At 36.8% G+C, this 18592-nt stretch overlaps 1 protein-coding gene across 11 annotated transcripts in view; it reads left to right on the forward strand.

The window, feature by feature from the left end:
- LOC127170769 (plakophilin-4) overlaps positions 1–18592 on the forward strand; it is a 72229-nt gene that overhangs the window by 35947 nt on the left and 17690 nt on the right. For all 11 annotated transcript variants that reach the window (XM_051118994.1, XM_051118993.1, XM_051119001.1 and 8 more), the window contains 7 exons: positions 6241–6275; positions 7041–7249; positions 8128–8611; positions 10811–10999; positions 13621–13819; positions 13935–14067; positions 15845–16058. In XM_051118994.1, coding sequence (XP_050974951.1) covers positions 6241–6275; positions 7041–7249; positions 8128–8611; positions 10811–10999; positions 13621–13819; positions 13935–14067; positions 15845–16058 — 1463 coding nt within the window. The remainder of the gene's footprint in view (positions 1–6240; positions 6276–7040; positions 7250–8127; positions 8612–10810; positions 11000–13620; positions 13820–13934; positions 14068–15844; positions 16059–18592) is intronic.

The following is an 18592-nucleotide window of genomic DNA, read 5'->3' on the forward strand; positions in this document are numbered from 1 at the left end:
TGAATGATTCAGTTAATTATTCAATATTAATTATTAATAGAATTTTTACATATTTTGATGCACGTTTATTGTATTGCTTAGTTTTATTATATGGTCTGCTTTCCCTTATAGCATAATGTAAAATGTGGGAGGAAAAAACATCCTTTTTTTTTTTTTTTTTTTTTTTTTTAAATCACACACTTGTCTTATGCACAATTTACTACCGAAACAATACTACAACACTGTTATCTAAGGAGAAAAATAATATTTTCCAAGCTTCTTCTCCCTCATAAAAACCTATTAAAACCTACCAATAGTGAAGAGTCAGTAATCTATCAGTAATTTGCAAAGTATTGCAGAGTACTACTAAATACTAAATATTAAATTAAAAACCAACAATCAGGAGAGTGGAGTGGAAAGTAAGGAAAGTGGCTTTTGTATCTGCCTTTTCCACTGAATTGTGTATGATTCTCTGATTCTGATATTAAGAAAAAGTCTGACTTTTATCTTTAGATATTCCAAAAATAGTCTAAAATAGAGGTGTCCAATCCTGCTCATAGACGGCCACTAATAGGTCAGTATTAAATAAACTGCCTTTGTTTTTTGTTTTGTACTGTTCTCTGAGGTCCAGTTATAATGTTATTAGGATTTTTACATCAAAAAACAGCATAATTTAGAAGTAATAAGCTGTTTTCTGTCCTGTTATTAACCCCCCTCATCAGAACGCTCTGTCGGATTATAGCCCGCTGCTATAGTTGGCTAATGGTTGTGTATGTTTGACAGCGTACATTCCTCAGATGGACGCAGCTGTTTAGGTCAAAAAAGCCTAACTTAATACGTATGAAACAATCTGTAAGAAGAGACAATGCAATAGTGACCATGTAACGAAAATAGTTACTCACTTTTTGAAAATACCATGTTGAATTGTGCCTTGTTTGTAAACAAATCTGCAGTAAATTGAAGTGAACAAAGGACCAAGTCCTTACTGACGCTGTCTGGATCTTCATTAAAAATGAAGTTCATTCACTCTTTCCTAATGTAAACACTTTTCCACAACTTGGCACTGCACAGCATCTTATTGTCTTCAGAGCCATCTTTATCGTTTCTGTGTAGACCTATGAGTGCGCCTTTCTCGTAAACACTACATGCTCGAATGAGCATTACACATAATCATCTTAAGATACGTCAACTTTGATTATTTCAAGGTCTGCATTTATCCTTTCCTAAATGAAGCAACCATAAGGTTTAATTGATGTTTAGTTTTTAACAAGCTTTGTATGTAATGTGCAAGGAGCGAATATTTAAGTATATAAGCAAAGCCAGCTTGAGAATATGCATTGTGTCAATACCAACCACAGTTGTGAGGATACAGCAAAGCATTTCTTGCATGACAACATGTTGTAAAACAAGAGAAAATAGGCATCTTATTGTAGAGAAAGCTAACGAGCGTCAAGCAGTGCGAATTAATATATTTGCATAGTGGCAATTAAAGTGTTATGAAACACATTTTTTGAGATGTTAATGTATTTCACCCTCCAGCTCTTAATGCATCATGTTTTTTAACTGGAGCATCAGTGAGCGTTTGAACCGTGTAATAGTTGCATATGAGTCCCTCGGTAGTCCACAGGGTGAAAAGATGGATCTCAAAATCATACATTGTTGGAAAGGGTTCAGAAACACAAATATGCTTGAAAACCAAAGAATTTGTGTGACCTGAAGGATTTTTTTGAAGAGCAGCAGCCAGTCTAACTGTTCAGGACAAACAAGGGACTCGTGAACAACTATCACAAAAAAAAAAAAAAAAAAAAAAACACACACACATACACAGCTGTGGATCATTCAGGTAAGAACACAGTATTAAGAATCAAGCGGACGTAAACTTCTGAATCGGTTAATTTTAAAAAATTCAACTATTATTTTCTACTGTGGACTATATGTAAACGTATTTAATGCGAAATATCTTATTCAGGTTAGTACTAAATAAACAATAATATGCCTTTTGTATGAGCCCTCTTATTTTGGTAAAATAATTAACATTTTTAATGATTCTGAAAGGGGGATGTAAGCTTTTAACCTCAACTGTAACTTGTACTTAAGGCAGTTTATTAACATGTACATCTAATTATAAAATTGTTTCTATCCATTTTGTTGTTAAGGTGTAATTATTTACAAAGTGTATAACTTGTGTACATGCCAGATTTGTTTACACTTATTTTAAATAATTATCATTAACAGGTTATATAATGAATATATAGGCTAATGTAGATACATTTATTGAAATACTCTTATAGCGTCCATTTTTCTAGTGAGCTGTGGCGTCTGTACAGCGGTCTGTGACAACACATCAAAGCAGGGCCATGGCCACAAGGGTGGCACAAGGTGGCAGCTACAAGCCTAAAATAGAGCTTTGCCACCTGAACACAGTATGTGAGCAGAGGTAGAATTGGTTAAAATGTTTTCTGTTTGTTTTGTTTTTTAAAATACCGTTCCTTGAATAAATCAAGGAAACAAATGTTTGATCAAAATGCTGTAACAACTGTAACGCTGTTGTTATATTATTATCACTGCTTTGTTGTAAGACAACTACTTGCAACTTTCTAAGAATGACTGACACAAACTTGTTAACCTGTAAAATCACCTCAGTATTGTAAGGTATCTAAAATTTATAATTAGTAAATGCAAAAAAAAAAAAAAAAAAAAACTCACGTGAAAAGACATTTACTTTAAATATTTACTTGTAGCATAATATTCATGAAATAATAATGCAATTGTTGCATCGTTCATGTCATTGTAATCAAGTACTTGAGAGTAATATTCATGCAAACAGCCAATATCGCGGAGAAATTAATTACATGTTTACAAAACACACTGCATTACGCTCTTGCAGTGACGTGTAAATGGATTTTCCAATGATTTTCCAAGTATATTTTATATACTGTTATATTGTTTATATACTGACAATACATTGTTTATACAGTGGGTACGGAAAGTATTCAGACCCCCTTAAATTTTTCACTCTTTGTTATATTGCAGCCATTTGCTAAAATCATTTAAGTTCATTTTTTTTCCTCATTAATGTACACACAGCACCCCATATTGACAGAAAAACACAGAATTGTTGACATTTTTGCGGATTTATTAAAAAAGAAAAACTGAAATATCATATGGTCCTAAGTATTCAGACCCTTTGCTCAGTATTTAGTAGAAGCACCCTTTTGATCTAATACAGCCATGAGTCTTTTTGGGAAAGATGCAACAAGTTTTTCACACCTGGATTTGGGGATCCTCTGCCATTCCTCCTTGCAGATCCTCTCCAGTTCTGTCAGGTTGGATGGTAAACGTTGGTGGACAGCCATTTTTAGGTCTCTCCAGAGATGCTCAATTGGGTTTAAGTCAGGGCTCTGGCTGGGCCATTCAAGAACAGTCACAGAGTTGTTGTGAAGCCACTCCTTCGTTATTTTAGCTGTGTGCTTAGGGTCATTGTCTTGTTGGAAGGTAAACCTTCGGCCCAGTCTGAGGTCCTGAGCACTCTGGAGAAGGTTTTCGTCCAGGATATCCCTGTACTTGGCAGCATTCATCTTTCCCTCGACTGCAACCAGTCGTCCTGTCCCTGCAGCTGAAAAACACCCCCACAGCATGATGCTGCCACCACCATGCTTCACTGTTGGGACTGTATTGGACAGGTGATGAGCAGTGCCTGGTTTTCTCCACACATACCGCTTAGAATTAAGGCCAAAAAGTTCTATCTTGGTCTCATCAGACCAGAGAATCTTATTTCTCACCATCTTGGAGTCCTTCAGGTGTTTTTTAGCAAACTCCATGCGGGCTTTCATGTGTCTTGCACTGAGGAGAGGCTTCCGTCGGGCCACTCTGCCATAAAGCCCCGACTGGTGGAGGGCTGCAGTGATGGTTGACTTTCTACAACTTTCTCCCATCTCCCGACTGCATCTCTGGAGCTCAGCCACAATGATCTTTGGGTTCTTCTTTACCTCTCTCACCAAGGCTCTTCTCCCCGATAGCTCAGTTTGGCCGGACGGCCAGCTCTAGGAAGGGTTCTGGTCATCCCAAACGTCTTCCATTTAAGGATTATGGAGGCCACTGTGCTCTTAGGAACCTTAAGTGCAGCAGAAATTTTTTTGTAACTTTGGCCAGATCTGTGCCTTGCCACAATTCTGTCTCTGAGCTCTTCAGGCAGTTCCTTTGACCTCATGATTCTCATTTGCTCTGACATGCACTGTGAGCTGTAAGGTCTTATATAGACAGGTGTGTGGCTTTCCTAATCAAGTCCAATCAGTATAATCAAACACAGCTGGACTCAGATGAAGGTGTAGAACCATCTCAAGGATGATCAGAAGAAATGGACACCACCTGAGTTAAATATATGAGTGTCACAGCAAAGGGTCTGAATATTTAGGACCATGTGATATTTCAGTTTTTCTTTTTTAATAAATCTGCAAAAATGTCAACAATTCTGTGTTTTTCTGTCAATATGGGGTGCTGTGTGTACATTAATGAGGAAAAAAAATGAACTTAAATGATTTTAGCAAATGGCTACAATATAACAAAGAGTGAAAAATTTAAGGGGGTCTGAATACTTTCCGTACCCACTGTATATTGAATATTTTGTTTTCTCAAAATAATTGTGCAGTTGACAAATTTTCAGACACTGCCAGAGAATGATGCTTATTCTCTGTTAAACATATTATGTAACTTCTAAGTTTAGGCATATTTAAAGATCGATTCAAGAAAACCATTGCAAAGCTGAAGTAGCTAAGAACAGTCTGATTTGGCCAATTACTGTGTTGAGCTACAGTATGTTGTTGCATGTGTGACCCAGTGGATGTTGCGTGAAGCACAGCAAATTTATTTACATTCTAGGAAGCATACACACATTTTTGGCCAGTTTTTTTGTCAGAGCCATTAGACATCAGATATCGGGGAAGTCAGAGTTTCATAGAAAAAACAGCTGTCAAACACTAAAGTGTAGTAATATAGCTACTATTTCAACATTTTCAGATTTTCATGTTTTCCTATTAAAACATAACAGCTTGTACTATCACAAACCCAGAGACTTTGTATGCAGAACAGAGGTTATGCAAGTTCATTTATTAGGGAACCACAATCACAGGTATTATAGTCAACGGCACACAATCATCCTTGCTGTATTACACTTTTCTTTGAAAAGAATATCATACTGGTGATGGCTAAACATCAAGCTTACCAGTGTTTTCAGATTTCTAGGTTAGCTTACCAGCACTATTGGTTTCTAGGATAGGGAAAATGTATAGCTCTGAAGTGTGAAGCTCTGATTGGGGGATCACATGTCTTGATGCCATGCATGTTTGCTTGTGTGCTGCAGTAAACCTTGCTGTAGCCTATATTCCGTTCAGTGTTTTCAGAAATCTTGACTTCAGTTCGGCTTTAAATGTTAAATAGTCTGCGTATATGATGCCGAATCAAAAAAGCTGTTCAGATACTTATATCAGCAAGGAGTATGTGACAATATCAGTATATCGAACACAGTGCTATGAGCAGACGTAACTGTCCCTGTGTGAGGGTGTGATTTTTGCTTTCAGCCAGCAGAATTCTTGCATTTTTAAATTTTGTTTTAAATACTGTTTTTGTATTTAAATTAGCCCGGTCCACTAGCCACTAGTCTGTGCATGTGCTGCAGAATTGATACAGACACTGATGTGGAGGTACTCATTACTGCAAGGAGTATGTGACTATATCGTTCACAGACCTAAAGAAGATCTAACAGTCCTTAATTGTGGGGGTGTTTATACTTTTGACCACGACTCTTCCCCATGCTTTGCTGGATTTACACATGCTCTATATGTTTCTGGGCAGAGTGATAATGCGAAAGACACTCGCAGTTTAGCAGCTGAAGTCATTCACCCCTCCACAGTTTTAGATCAGTATGCTGGTATAGATGTACTGCTTAGTTATTGATAATATGTTGAATTTTGTTGTGTTACATTATGACCTGTTAAATGTCATCATTTACTAGTCCTTGTGTTTAACATTTGTCCTCTTTTATATTTGTATGACTTTCTACCATCAAAAGATGGAAAATTACTGTCATATGAAAGTTTTGAAAAGCATGTCAAGAAGTCATGAGAAAGTTTTGACTGACATACAGAGACACAGGTTTTGTTATTCTCCTCTAGCGTGGCTCTCAATTCTCATTCCACATTTTTGATTTGATTTTATGACAAACATAAACTTATTTTCTGTTTGTTCCTTTTTTTTTTTTTTTAGCTCCTCTGAGATGTCTCTTCCCTGGAGAGCTGCAGGTATGGAATCAATGAGTGAATGAATAAACCCAGGGGGATTTCCAATGTGATTTTAATCATTAATTAATCAACAACAGCTTTTATACCTCAGTAAAGAGCGGGCAATGAAGGTTTATTTATACAACAAGCTTTGCCGAAAATATGGTTGAGAGTCCTAAACAATTATGGTTGTCACTCCATTAAATAAACTAAAACCCATGGTCACACGCTGAAATTGTTTAACCTGGATTGCCCTCAACCCTAAAAACAAAAGCATACTAGAACTGGACGGAGTGTATTTTGTCATTTTATTCAAAACAGCAAATTTATGTTGATCTCTGCCTTCAAACATGCAGTTTTTAGTTTTAAGCAAATTCATAAAATCCTTTTTATTGTCACGTCACAAAGAACTGTGTGAAGTGAAACAGTCCAGAGTCTGATTTTATTTCACCTCTAGAGAGCGATGTTACACTGTTGAACCAAATACTTGCAACTGTAGTCAAGTAGAACAGTACCGGTGCATAGTGGTGCAGACACGTTCAAATTGTATGTCATCAGTACAGTTTACTTCCACAAGTTTGGACAGATTTGCTTTCTCACTTGCTGTAAAACCGTTCACATGAACTAAACCCCAAACCGCCTATTCAGTTTAAATTTTTAAAGACAAAGCTTGATAATCAAATGGGTGTGGGTCCACACAAAAGCTCTAGTGTAAAGGCACCCTAATGGTAATATTTCTGAATTTAAATATGATGCGTCTAACCTGCACTTTACTGTCTGTCTCAGGGTCAGTGGGGAACTCTACCCAGATAAACTCTTACTCTGATAGTGGTTATCAGGATGCTGTCAGCTACTACAGCAGTGGTCAGGCACAGGGCGAGTGTCAGCAAAGACTACAAAATTCATTACCTGGTTCAGGAGGAATCTCCACACTGCAGAGGAGCTCCAGGGCAGAAGGCCAGGCTGTAGGACACCACCAAACACCTGAGCTTCAGGTAGATCTTACATTCCTCACTTCTTAATAACTAAGTCTCTTGAAAAGCAGGTGCATGTCATGTTTCACCCCAAAAGCAAAAGTATATGAAGAAAATTAAGCCTCTCCCCCTGAAGCATTTTCGTAGTAGTAGTGTCATTATAATTTTTATTTTTTTGTGACAGGTGTGCACATCTACCCCTACATCCTAAATTGTCATTACCATTATGTTTCTTAGTTTTTTGTGTAAGATCTGTATTATTCTCAGTTGTGATACTCTTTCAATTTTTCATTACCGTAATACTGTATTATAAAAAAAACAGGCATTACCATGATGCATAAATACTTCAAATATTACATTTATTATTTTATTGTATTTATTTTTATTACTATTATTTATTTATTTATTTATTTTTTGACTGAGATATGACCTGGTCATGTTTGATTCAAGTTTTACAAATAATAATAATAATAATAAAAAACCTTTCTTTGATATTTTGACATAGAAGTAGTCATTGTACTATATTAAAAAAACTTAATTGTTAGTCCAAAAAAAAAAAAAAAAAAAAACTTTACCTAACCCTCTGGTGATCTTTGTCAGGAAAAAAAAAAGAATTCTATGTTTTTTTGTTTGTTTTGGTTGGTTGGTTGTTGTTGTTGTTTTTTTGTTTTGTTTTTTAATTAGTTTCAAAATTTAGTTCAAATTACACAAGCTATACTAATTTATGTTGGACCAATAACAGGACAAAAAGTAATTCTATTGAACCATATCCAGTTTTGAACCAGTTTTTCAGTGTAATGTTATATCAGCAGATTTTTTTTTCTTTTTGAACATCATTGCAGCTTAATGATATTTGTCTGTGTTGAGATGCAATAAAGCATGTTTGCTTCCTCTTGTAGGTGTTGGGAATGATGGACGGGGCTAAACCAGGTCATGCTATGCGACGAGTTGGTTCAATGCCCACTCGTACTCAGTCGCTGTATGGAAGCAGTGTCTCTCCATCCCGAGCGTCCCTTCGGACCATTGGAAGTTCCTATGGGTTGCCGATTACGACTGAACCGAAACCTCTGTCCTCCATTTATACAAGCCCCACCCTATCTGGAGTCCCACAGAACAGCTCTCCTGCCGCCCTGCGTAGAATGGGTTCCTCCCGCTCGGGCAGTGCCATCCGCACCACGTCACCTTATTCCGGTGGTGTAGGCTCTGTGAGAGAAGACGAGCTGGTTGGGTCGGGGTCACCAGCCAGGCCAGGGATGGCAGCAGTACCACAGCATTATGGGTCGATGATGTCAAGAACGTTTCTGCATGATGTATCTAATCCATACATTACACACAGCTATGAGATCTATGAGCGGATAGACCCGCGACCAGACAGCTTAACCGGTAAGAAAACAGCAAATGCTTTGTTCTCCTTTATTCCTTTATTACTCCTTTATTCAACGCTCAAATGTGAGCAATTCTAAAATCCTTAGGACTTTCAGGGGAAACGTAAATATTACCTGGCCATGTGGCTAATACCACATGTGATCCAATGTTTTACAGAGATATACATTAAAAAAAAAAAAAAACATTTACATGTAAAATGTCATAGTTATCTGTGTCTGACATGAAAACTATGCTAGTCATTCTCCCATAAAGTGATAAATAGCAAATAACACACATACTATTTCTGTAATGTTTTGTTTATTTAGTGACCTTGTTGTTTGCAACTATGTTCACCCCAAGACCACGTTGTGAACACCACCTCGACTGCACAAAACGCTTTCACTACGAAAGAAAGCGACAGCCACACAGCGATTTCACCACTTGCCACGGCCCATGTGAAAGGGCCTTTAAACGGTCTTCAGACCGAGTGTGAACCCAAGCACGGGAATGTTTGAGAGCAGCTGCCTATCTAATTGATTACAAAGAGCAAATACCCTTGGCTTAATACACTTGGCTAAAATCTCATGATATAAACGTTGAAGCACTATATGCACAGGCTATTTAAAATGTACAAAAGTATATTGGCTACAACTAGATGGCAAAAGCTAAGACTCTTCTCTGCTCTTCAAACACACAAAACCATTAGCCTTTACAGACATGGTGTTTCTTGAGTAAAGTAACACTGTACTTATGCAAACATCAGTTATTTATTTACCCTTGCATTGCGAGCAAGCGGAGATCTGTCTCCAGGCTGTGCGTGATGCTTCATTCTGAATGGTGTTACGATGGTTTCGCTGACAGTTTGAGGATCCAGTGATGTTAAGACGTTTTATGGCAATGCTTTTCATTGGCTAAATATTTGTAAGACATAAGGAGGACCAATCACAACGATTTAAAATAATAATAATAATAACAAAATCTAATAAAGATATGAAGTTTGGATAATTTTCCACGGCTTTTGAATCCAACCCTGAAAGGGCTGATGATTTTGGTTCCCACTGGCTATTGTTTACTTTTGTTCATAAACAGCATCAAAAAGTTATAAATTAATAGTAAAGAAATGCACATTTTAATGAAATAAATGTCTGATGCAGGTAGGCTATTGCCTTTATTGAAGTTTTTTTTTATATTTTTATTTTATATATTTAGACCAAATATAAAGTGAGAACCATTTGCTTCTTAAAAGTAAAAACTGTACATGAGTTAGGTATGGTAAACAAGTTGTTAGCAAAGGAAAATTAACATTTTCTAAATATTCTTAAAAATAATTTCTTAACTAATGCGACAGTGTGACTCACTATTTGTATATAACCTATTAATTATGTAGAGATTACAATTGCTAAACTATGAATTAACTGTAAACTTTTTTTTTTTTTTTTTTTTTGCAATCCCTTCCATCCTGGAGTGTGTTTCACCTACAATGATATAACTCTCTGCTTAAACACAGTATGATGTTCTAGAAACTAATTAGTCTAAACTGTTTCCTGAAAAGGTAGGAATTTTGTTATGGAATTTTGTTTTGTGTGTTCAAGACAAAGTCAAAGTTGGGAATATCCAAGTTGAGATGTCCCACTTCCAACTCAGTGTATTCCAGTCAGTCACACTACAAGATGGCGCCATGACTAAACAAATACTTTTTTGCGTTCTGCCAATTATGGCAAACTTGTGAATTAAAGCAGTGTTCAGGCTCTCCCAAAATCTGCTGATTGTTATTTGTTATTCAAAACTTGTAAACTATCTAATGTCAAATGTAATGTGTATAACTGTGTATACTTGCATAAATTCAAATGACAATGATTCTGTTTCTTTTTGATTCTGTCAATTTGATGGAAAAACACTGGAGAAGATCACCCTGGGTTAAAAGGATAGAGGGTTAAGAAAAAGAAAAAGTTGTCATCATTTACTCATCCTTATGTCATTCCAAAACTTCTATGACTTTACTTCTGTGGAACATAAAAGATATTTGAAAATATCTTTTACCCAAGCCGATGGCAACCAAATCATTCTTCAAAATATCTTCTATTTTGAAATGATAACAGAATTTTCTTTCCTTTTGTATCCTCTATAAGAACCAGACTTTAGTAAGTATATGTCAGTGAGTATATGAATTATGGTCTCTTTTGTAACTATTTGTTTGTATTGTATTATCATCATCAGGTGTACGAGCGTCTTACAGTAGTCAACACAGTCAGATAGGTGATCTCAGGTCAGCCACTTCTCCTGACCGCCACATTGGACCTATTTACGAGGGCCGGACCTTCCAGGGACCCCTCTACCACAGCCTCAGCCAAACAGCTTCAGACCTGAACCACAGCCCCCAGAGTGCACTCTACCGGTCATCCTTTGGTACGCGTCTACAAAAACTTTTTTCCCTTTTTTTCTTTATTTGATCTGTATTAAAAGAAATTATTTTTAAAACAATTGTGTATAACATCTACTGTAAATTATTGCATGTATCGTTTTATACATATAGTTCTTACTGTAGTCCAGTTCATCACTTGAATTTGCTTAAAATAGTTTATTTTATCAAAAATATTCTAATTATAAACGTATATACCCAAACTAGCATTTCTTGAAAGCATTACACTGAACACCTTCTCAGTCCATAGACCTACATACATAAATGTCTCATTGCCCACGTAAAACTGCCCTGTCTCCGCTTACTTAGAATCTCAATAGTTAAACTTGGAAAATGATTCATTGTTAGAAGCTGTGAAATGCACATGTTTGGTTAATAATTGTGGAGACCTTCTAGGGATGGGCAATATCTTATAGTTTGTGATATACCGGTAAACATTTTCCCCACGATAAGAATGAATCTTCCCACGATAATAATGATGAAGTCTACAGTTGCACCTGTGCGATACAGTTTTGCATGTGTATGAGCCTGTTTACAAACCTGTTGTCCAACAAAGATATCATTTATTGACATGCTTTTTCTCTAAATTAACTCCATAACATAGTTGAGTGTTTGAAATAACCTTTTGCGATCAGACATGGCTTAATATCACAGAATGAGGCAGAAATTATGCTATTTTATAGTATTATAAAAGCTATGTCGATTAGCATTGCATTATAAATATACTTTGTCCCTATAAAAATACTGTGTCGTCAGTACTATTACTTCTGCTATAAAGCATATGTAGAGTTTCTGCGCAAGGGTGCCCTCTAGCTTCCAGTGAAATAAACATTCATTACAATGTACCTGTGTACTCAGTTATCCTCGATTTTGGTTAAAAATAGGAAAGATAATACTTTTCTTTAAAGAAACAGGATTCCCTGAATTATCGTCATCTACCCTGTGAATCTACCAAACCAGAAAGTGTAAAAAAGAACAACCCAATTCATTTTTTTTGGTAAGCTTTTCTTTGCAAGCTTGTGTCTCCCAGTGACATACAAAGAGTATCTTATTATAATGTTACCACCCCTTAATCTGCAAGTTTCCACCCACGGTGCTGCCATTGTGACTGTGGCTGATCTAATATAAACATGCGATTTCTTTCCCAGCTGTTTACCTTCACAGACATAACCACCTGTTTTTGTAACTCATGTGTTTTTATCATAAACCTGTGTGTATTTGACAGTTAAAGCAATAAGACATGAAAGAGAAGTTTAGTTTAGTATTCACATGCTGTGACATCCGCTTTCTGTGCGCGTGCTTCGGATCTGTGCACTCAGAAAACTATATCAGTTTAAACTGATATGGCTTTAAAACGCATGATTTCAGTGCACTAGACATGATAATCAAAACCAAACAGATGTCTTTTGGCAGAATATCTGAGGTACGAGCTCTATTCTGGAACGGGGGAGGGGAGCAGCAGCTCATTTTAAGAGACATGCACGAAAACAGCATGTTTAAAAGTAATGCATTACAATATTGAGTTACTCCCTAGAAAAGTAACTAATTACGTTACTTAGTTACTTTTTATGGAAAGTAATGTGATACTTTACTTTTGTGTTACTTTTTAAATCTGGGCAGGGCTTGCTTGTTTGTTTTTAATATAAAAAGTTCTTTTTTTGGCAAATGTAAAAGGCTTTTCACACCAAAAGCCTCAGGCTTTGGGAAAAGTAAATTCACATCTGTACAGTAGACCACAGAAGAAAATAATGTCAACTCTTCAGCAATAAAAAAAAAAAAGGAAAACAAATGTTACATTATCTTGAGTAATTTTTGCATATTAGTGAATTGAATTGGATCATCGAAGGTCGGCAGCAAAGAAATCGGTTAATAAAATGGGATTAAATACATAAAGTATATTTGTATTATTTAACATATATTCTGAGTCGAATTTTACTGTTTTTATTCATTTTGAGGAATACTGAATCTGTTTTTTTGTGAGTGAGATGAATTAATGCATGTTCACATTTATTCTAGAACTAACATCTTACACCCGATTTCCCTCAACATGGGGACAGGAGAGCTTTTAATCAATAAATGGGGGGAAGTAACTAGCGTTACTTTTTGGAAAAGTAACTCAGATATTTTCTTGTCAATTAAAAAGTAATGCATTACTTTACTAGTTACTTGGAAAAAGTAATAATGTTATGTAACTTGCGTTACTTGTAATGTGTTACCCCCAACACTGCTCAAAATAGGCATTTTCAAAATGATATAATAAATGATCTGTGGGGTATTTTGAGCTGAAACTTTACAGACACATTCTGGGGAGACCTGAGACTTGTATTTCATATTGTAAAAAAGGGCATCATATGTCTCCTTAAAGGTTTGCAACTTTCAAATGGTATATAGTTTACAAAGATGATTTGATGAATGGGTATAAAACAAAGCAGTTGGTGCAGTGAACATTATTTTGTAAAGACTGCAACAGACACTGCTGATAGAGACTTACAGATTTATAGAGCTTGATTTCAAATTAATCTGGAATGTCTCTTTAAGCTAAAGAATCCGAGGTTCAAAACAAATGTGAAAGGTTCTCTTAAAGTGTACTGTTGTCATTGTGTTTTAGGTATAAGTAACCTGCAGCGGAGCTCCAGTCAGCGCAGTAACATGATGTACCAAAGAAATAACTATGCTTTAAACACCATATACACAGAAGCATACAAATCTTCCCCTTACTGGTCCCCTGATCCCAGCTACACACGCCAGCCCATGGATGATGATGCCACACGCTCCCCTTCAGCAGACAGCATACAGAAGGACCCAAGGTAGATCTTTAGTAGAGCTCTGCTATTTGTGTGTGTGTGTGTGTGTGTTTCTGTTATAATCAGTAAGCTAGCTTGAAGTGAATGTTGTCATTGTTTTAATGTGTGTTTTTTGTAGAGAGTTTGCATGGCATGACCCAGACCTGCCGGAGGTGATCCACATGCTACAGCATCAGTTTCCATCTGTGCAGGCTAATGCGGCGGCATACCTGCAACACCTGTGCTACAGAGACAACCACGTCAAGACCGAGGTAAAGAATGTTCCATTTTCTTTGAGATATGAGGTATGTGGAGGGAAGATTTTGAATAAAATAAAATATAAAATAAGAAATGGTTAGTTACTATTATTATGCTAAAAAGAAGGAATGTAACCAAGATTATCACCATTACTATTTTGTTTTATTTATTTATTTTATTGTTTGATTTAGTTGCAGCAAAAAGTGTAAATGACTGCATTAAAGGACTTTTATTTGAGAACAATATCTCAGTAGAGATCTTTTTTTCTTGTCAGTGTTTTCTCTGTAATGTAGGATAAATAGGGGTGTAATAGTACGTGTGTTTGTCATGGTACGGCATTACGGTCATGCAGACGTGCAGTACAATCAGTCATAGGCATTATGCAGAAGGGGGTCATGTAATAATACAATGCTAACTGCCACAATAGGAAAGCACAGAAGAGACGATCTGTGCACCAACCCAATACAAGAGCGGCGAGTTGAAATGGCACGCGAGGGCTTGAAGAACCGCATGTTTGTTTTAAATCAGCAGTGTGGGAAAGTGATCATCCGGCTATAAATCGGAAACGGTTTTTAGTTTTGTTTTGGCTGATCTTTATTCTGGGAATTGCACACAAACTGTACTGCAAAATATAATTTGTGTGGAATTGTCATGAAGTCTGTAAAGAGGAGAAAATACTGTACCAGGCATAATTTCACAAATCAGACAGTTACGTTTTTTCCTTGAAATTATACTATCAGTCGGCATCAGTAGTCTTGTGGTCAGCACACTGACATACAGCGCCCCCGGTTCATGGACCTTTACCGATCCAGTCCCCCTCTCTCTCCCACTTAGATTCCTGTCTGCTATCTACTGTCCAATCCTTATTAAAAAAAAAGGCAAAAACACTAAAAATAAAAGTAAAAAAATGATACAGTCAAAAACAGCTGCTCATGCTACAAGTGTGTAGCACTTGTAGCATGAGCAAAAAAAAAATCCTAAAAGTATTGAACCGTGACCCTGAAACTGAGGTACATACCGAACCGTGACTTCTGTTTACTCTTACACCCCTATCCATAATGCACACAACAATTCTGATTCTGCTGTAAAGCAGGACTAAAAAAAACAGTAATTTTTTGTTTTCAGTTAATTTTTTTTTCAGTTGCAGACCATGCTTAATAAATGGAGAGAAGCAGAAATCATTATCACGCTTAAAATATGATTTATTGCACAGCCTTGTCTGAACTGACTTGAGCTAAATAATGACACTAATGTATTTTTAGAGCTGCTTTACAGCAGAATCTGAACTGTCCCCATAGTTGAGTTTCCATAAATGATTCTGTTCTTTTCCTGTTCATCACTATGAAGCTGCTTTGACGCAGGCTTTACTGCGTAAAGCCCAACAGAAAAGTGACTCGACGTGCCTAATCAAAAAAAAAAAAAAAAAAAGTAACCCAATAAAGTGACAGTGGCAGTAATGATAATGAAAGTGTAGAGAGTCCAGTATTGTTCATTCTAATAAAGATATGCTAGAAATGAACCATAAATCTGTAGGTGTGGGTTCGAAATGTCCTAAACTTCTTACTACCAGGCAGGAAAGTAAAAAGTGCCCATGCAAGGTGAAAGTGGTCCATGTTTACAGTGAGCTTACGTAAAACTGTTTATATAAAGATGAAAAGAAACCTGTAATTAGTGTGGGCTATGAAATGAACCGCAATACAGAACAGTGGCAGATAAAAGGAAATGTTTGGGAAACCTGCTTTTTAAAAAAAAAAAACCCTGAACAAAATGAAAATCTCTTGTGTTTCGAAGGTGTGCCGTCTGGGTGGAATAAAACACCTGGTGGATTTGTTAGATCATAAGGTTCTGGATGTGCAGAAGCATGCATGTGGAGCCCTGAGGAACCTTGTTTATGGCAGAGCTTCAGATGACAACAAGATTGCCGTGAGAAACGCAGGTGGAGTTCCTGCACTGCTTCGCCTGCTGAGAACAACAGTGGACATTGAAGTACGAGAGCTTGTCACAGGTCAGCCGGTCTGTTGTTACATACGTGTTTAAGTGTATAAATTGTCTCATTTATACACAGCATATGTTCTGTCAATAAACACATTTCTCTTAATGTATTTGTAAAAAAAATGCATAACTTGTTCAGTCTATAGTATTATAAAATGACATATATTGTTGGTCTGTGACACCATCACATTAGCCTAAGCAGTGGAGTGTTTAACTTGCATTTCTACTTAGATCAGATGTATTTTAGATGTTAGCGGCTAGGGGTGTGCAATATCGAAAAAAAATAATAATAACAATATCAATAATTGAATGAAATTGTTTACTCAGCAGATTTGTTAAAATGATTAAACAATTCATAGACTGTAAAAAAGATGGACAATGCATCTCCACCTCCTTCCACTATAGAAAAGTGAAGCCAAAACATCCCAATATGGCCGCTGTCTTCTTGAGTAAATGGCGAGCACTGTCAAAATCCCACCCAAACTCATGCAGACCCAATCGCAAGCACACAATCATGACACCACACCCTGTTTTTATAGCATCAAATAATAAACTAAAATCAAACTTATTACAAAAATGAACATGCATTAGCGTGATTTAAAAAAAAAAAAAACTACCTAAAATGATGGATAATGTCTTTGGGAATATTTCATTTTAAGTGTAAATTGATTTTTTTTTTTTTTTCTGCTTATGTCCCTTTTGTTCACATTGAGAGGGCGGAGGTTATTGTCCTTTACTGCAGGTAGCCACCAGATGGCGATCATAATGTTTTGACTTCATTTGACAAAACAATGTAAGATACACTTGGGACAACTGAATTTGATTCGTTCGAAAATGATGATCCATTCAATAACAAAACACCACTATGTGTTGCTCACAATGCTGTATCATTTCAAAGCAGCTTTACAGGAGATGCATGTTTCTGTGTTACAGTTAAAAGTACGTTGTTATCAGAGCTGAGTTTGTGAAAGTAATGTCCATATGGCAGAAATGTATAGTTCTTAGATAATACAGATCGTGCCGTGAGTAAATGACATACAGTATTCAAACAGAAACGATAAACACAATTCCACTGAGAACACATAGCTGCTGTTCAGGACTGTTTAAGCAAGACTTTTCGAGAATAGTCACATGAATTTGATCAAATATGGCTTCCGGTTCTGGTGACTGAGAGAATGGCAGCATAGTCCATCGTCTTCCCCGACGATTTAACTAACAGATCCCCTAAACCTTGAGAACAAATAAAAACTTTAGGTAAAGCAGTCTGTAATAGTGGGATAACAATGGAAACAAGAGAGAAGAGCAGGAAAACTAACACAGACGCCTTGGAAATTGAGGGTAGACAGCAAGGAGGCGCCGGCGCAGCACATGCGTTAGCACACGATGCTAATCGTGCTAACCCGGATAGTGCCCAGATCAATCTGGAACGAATCTTGGAAGAGATTCAAAACTTTCGAAAAGAGAACAACCGTCAACTTGATGAAATCAAGATCGAATTAAACAAGACGAATCAAAGGATCGGTCACGCAGAAGATCGTATTGAAGGAATTGAAACGCGAGTGCAAAATGTGGAAGAGACGATGAAAAAAATGATAAAGATGCAGTCGCAGCTGGAAAGCAAACAGATTGATCAAGAAGGCAGGTCAAGAAGAGACAATATAAGAATATACAACGTGCCCGAGGACATAGAGAAGAATTCCATGAATGACTACGTTGAACAACTGCTGCGAGACACTTTGGATTTTCCTCCGGATACAGAATTGCATGTGGAGAGAGCCCATCGGGCACTCGTACCAAAACCTGGGAAGAATGCGAGACCAAGATCGATTGTAGTGAAATTCCTCAGGTACAAAATGAAAGAAGAAGTGATCCGGAAGGCATGGGCGAAAAAAGATATCTTTGTGGGCTATCACACAGCTGAAGATGCTTATCTGGATATGGTGAAAAGAGGGTTCCACGTGGAGAAAACACCGCTGACCGAATCACTAATGGAACAACTGGACACACGTCTTGGGAGACTGCGGCACAACAAAAGACAAGAGCTAAAAAGACCCCGAGATCGACAGACGTTAGAGATCGTCTACAGGCATATAGAAGATAACTGGAGTCTACCTAACGTTATGCCATCTACAACTATAAACCGTTAGATATGTGTTGATCTGACTTCTCTCTTAGTTTTGTTCTATGACAGCACAATACGTCGGACACGTGAGTTATGTTTTTTCTTAGCTCATGTAAAGACGATGAACTGGGGGGCCCTGATCACCACGGTGGAAGAGAAGGCTTCCCCTCCATGCTAGATTTTTACCACTAGCTTGTTTCAGGGTCGTTTGTGTGAGACCCCTATCTTGGAAGTTCAATATGTTTGTCAGATTCTTGGAGTTTTCATTATTTGTTTATATACTGTTCTCCAGGGACTGTGTCTTTCCTACCTTTTTGATTTTGGTGTTAAATTGAATAGACATATCTAATAACTAAGTAAAAGTAATTTCCTTCAGTGTGAATGGCCTACTCAACCCTGTTAAACGGAAAAAAATCTTAAGTAAA

This window comes from Labeo rohita, chromosome 9 (assembly GCF_022985175.1).
Source record: "Labeo rohita strain BAU-BD-2019 chromosome 9, IGBB_LRoh.1.0, whole genome shotgun sequence".
Lineage (NCBI taxonomy): Eukaryota > Metazoa > Chordata > Actinopteri > Cypriniformes > Cyprinidae > Labeo > Labeo rohita.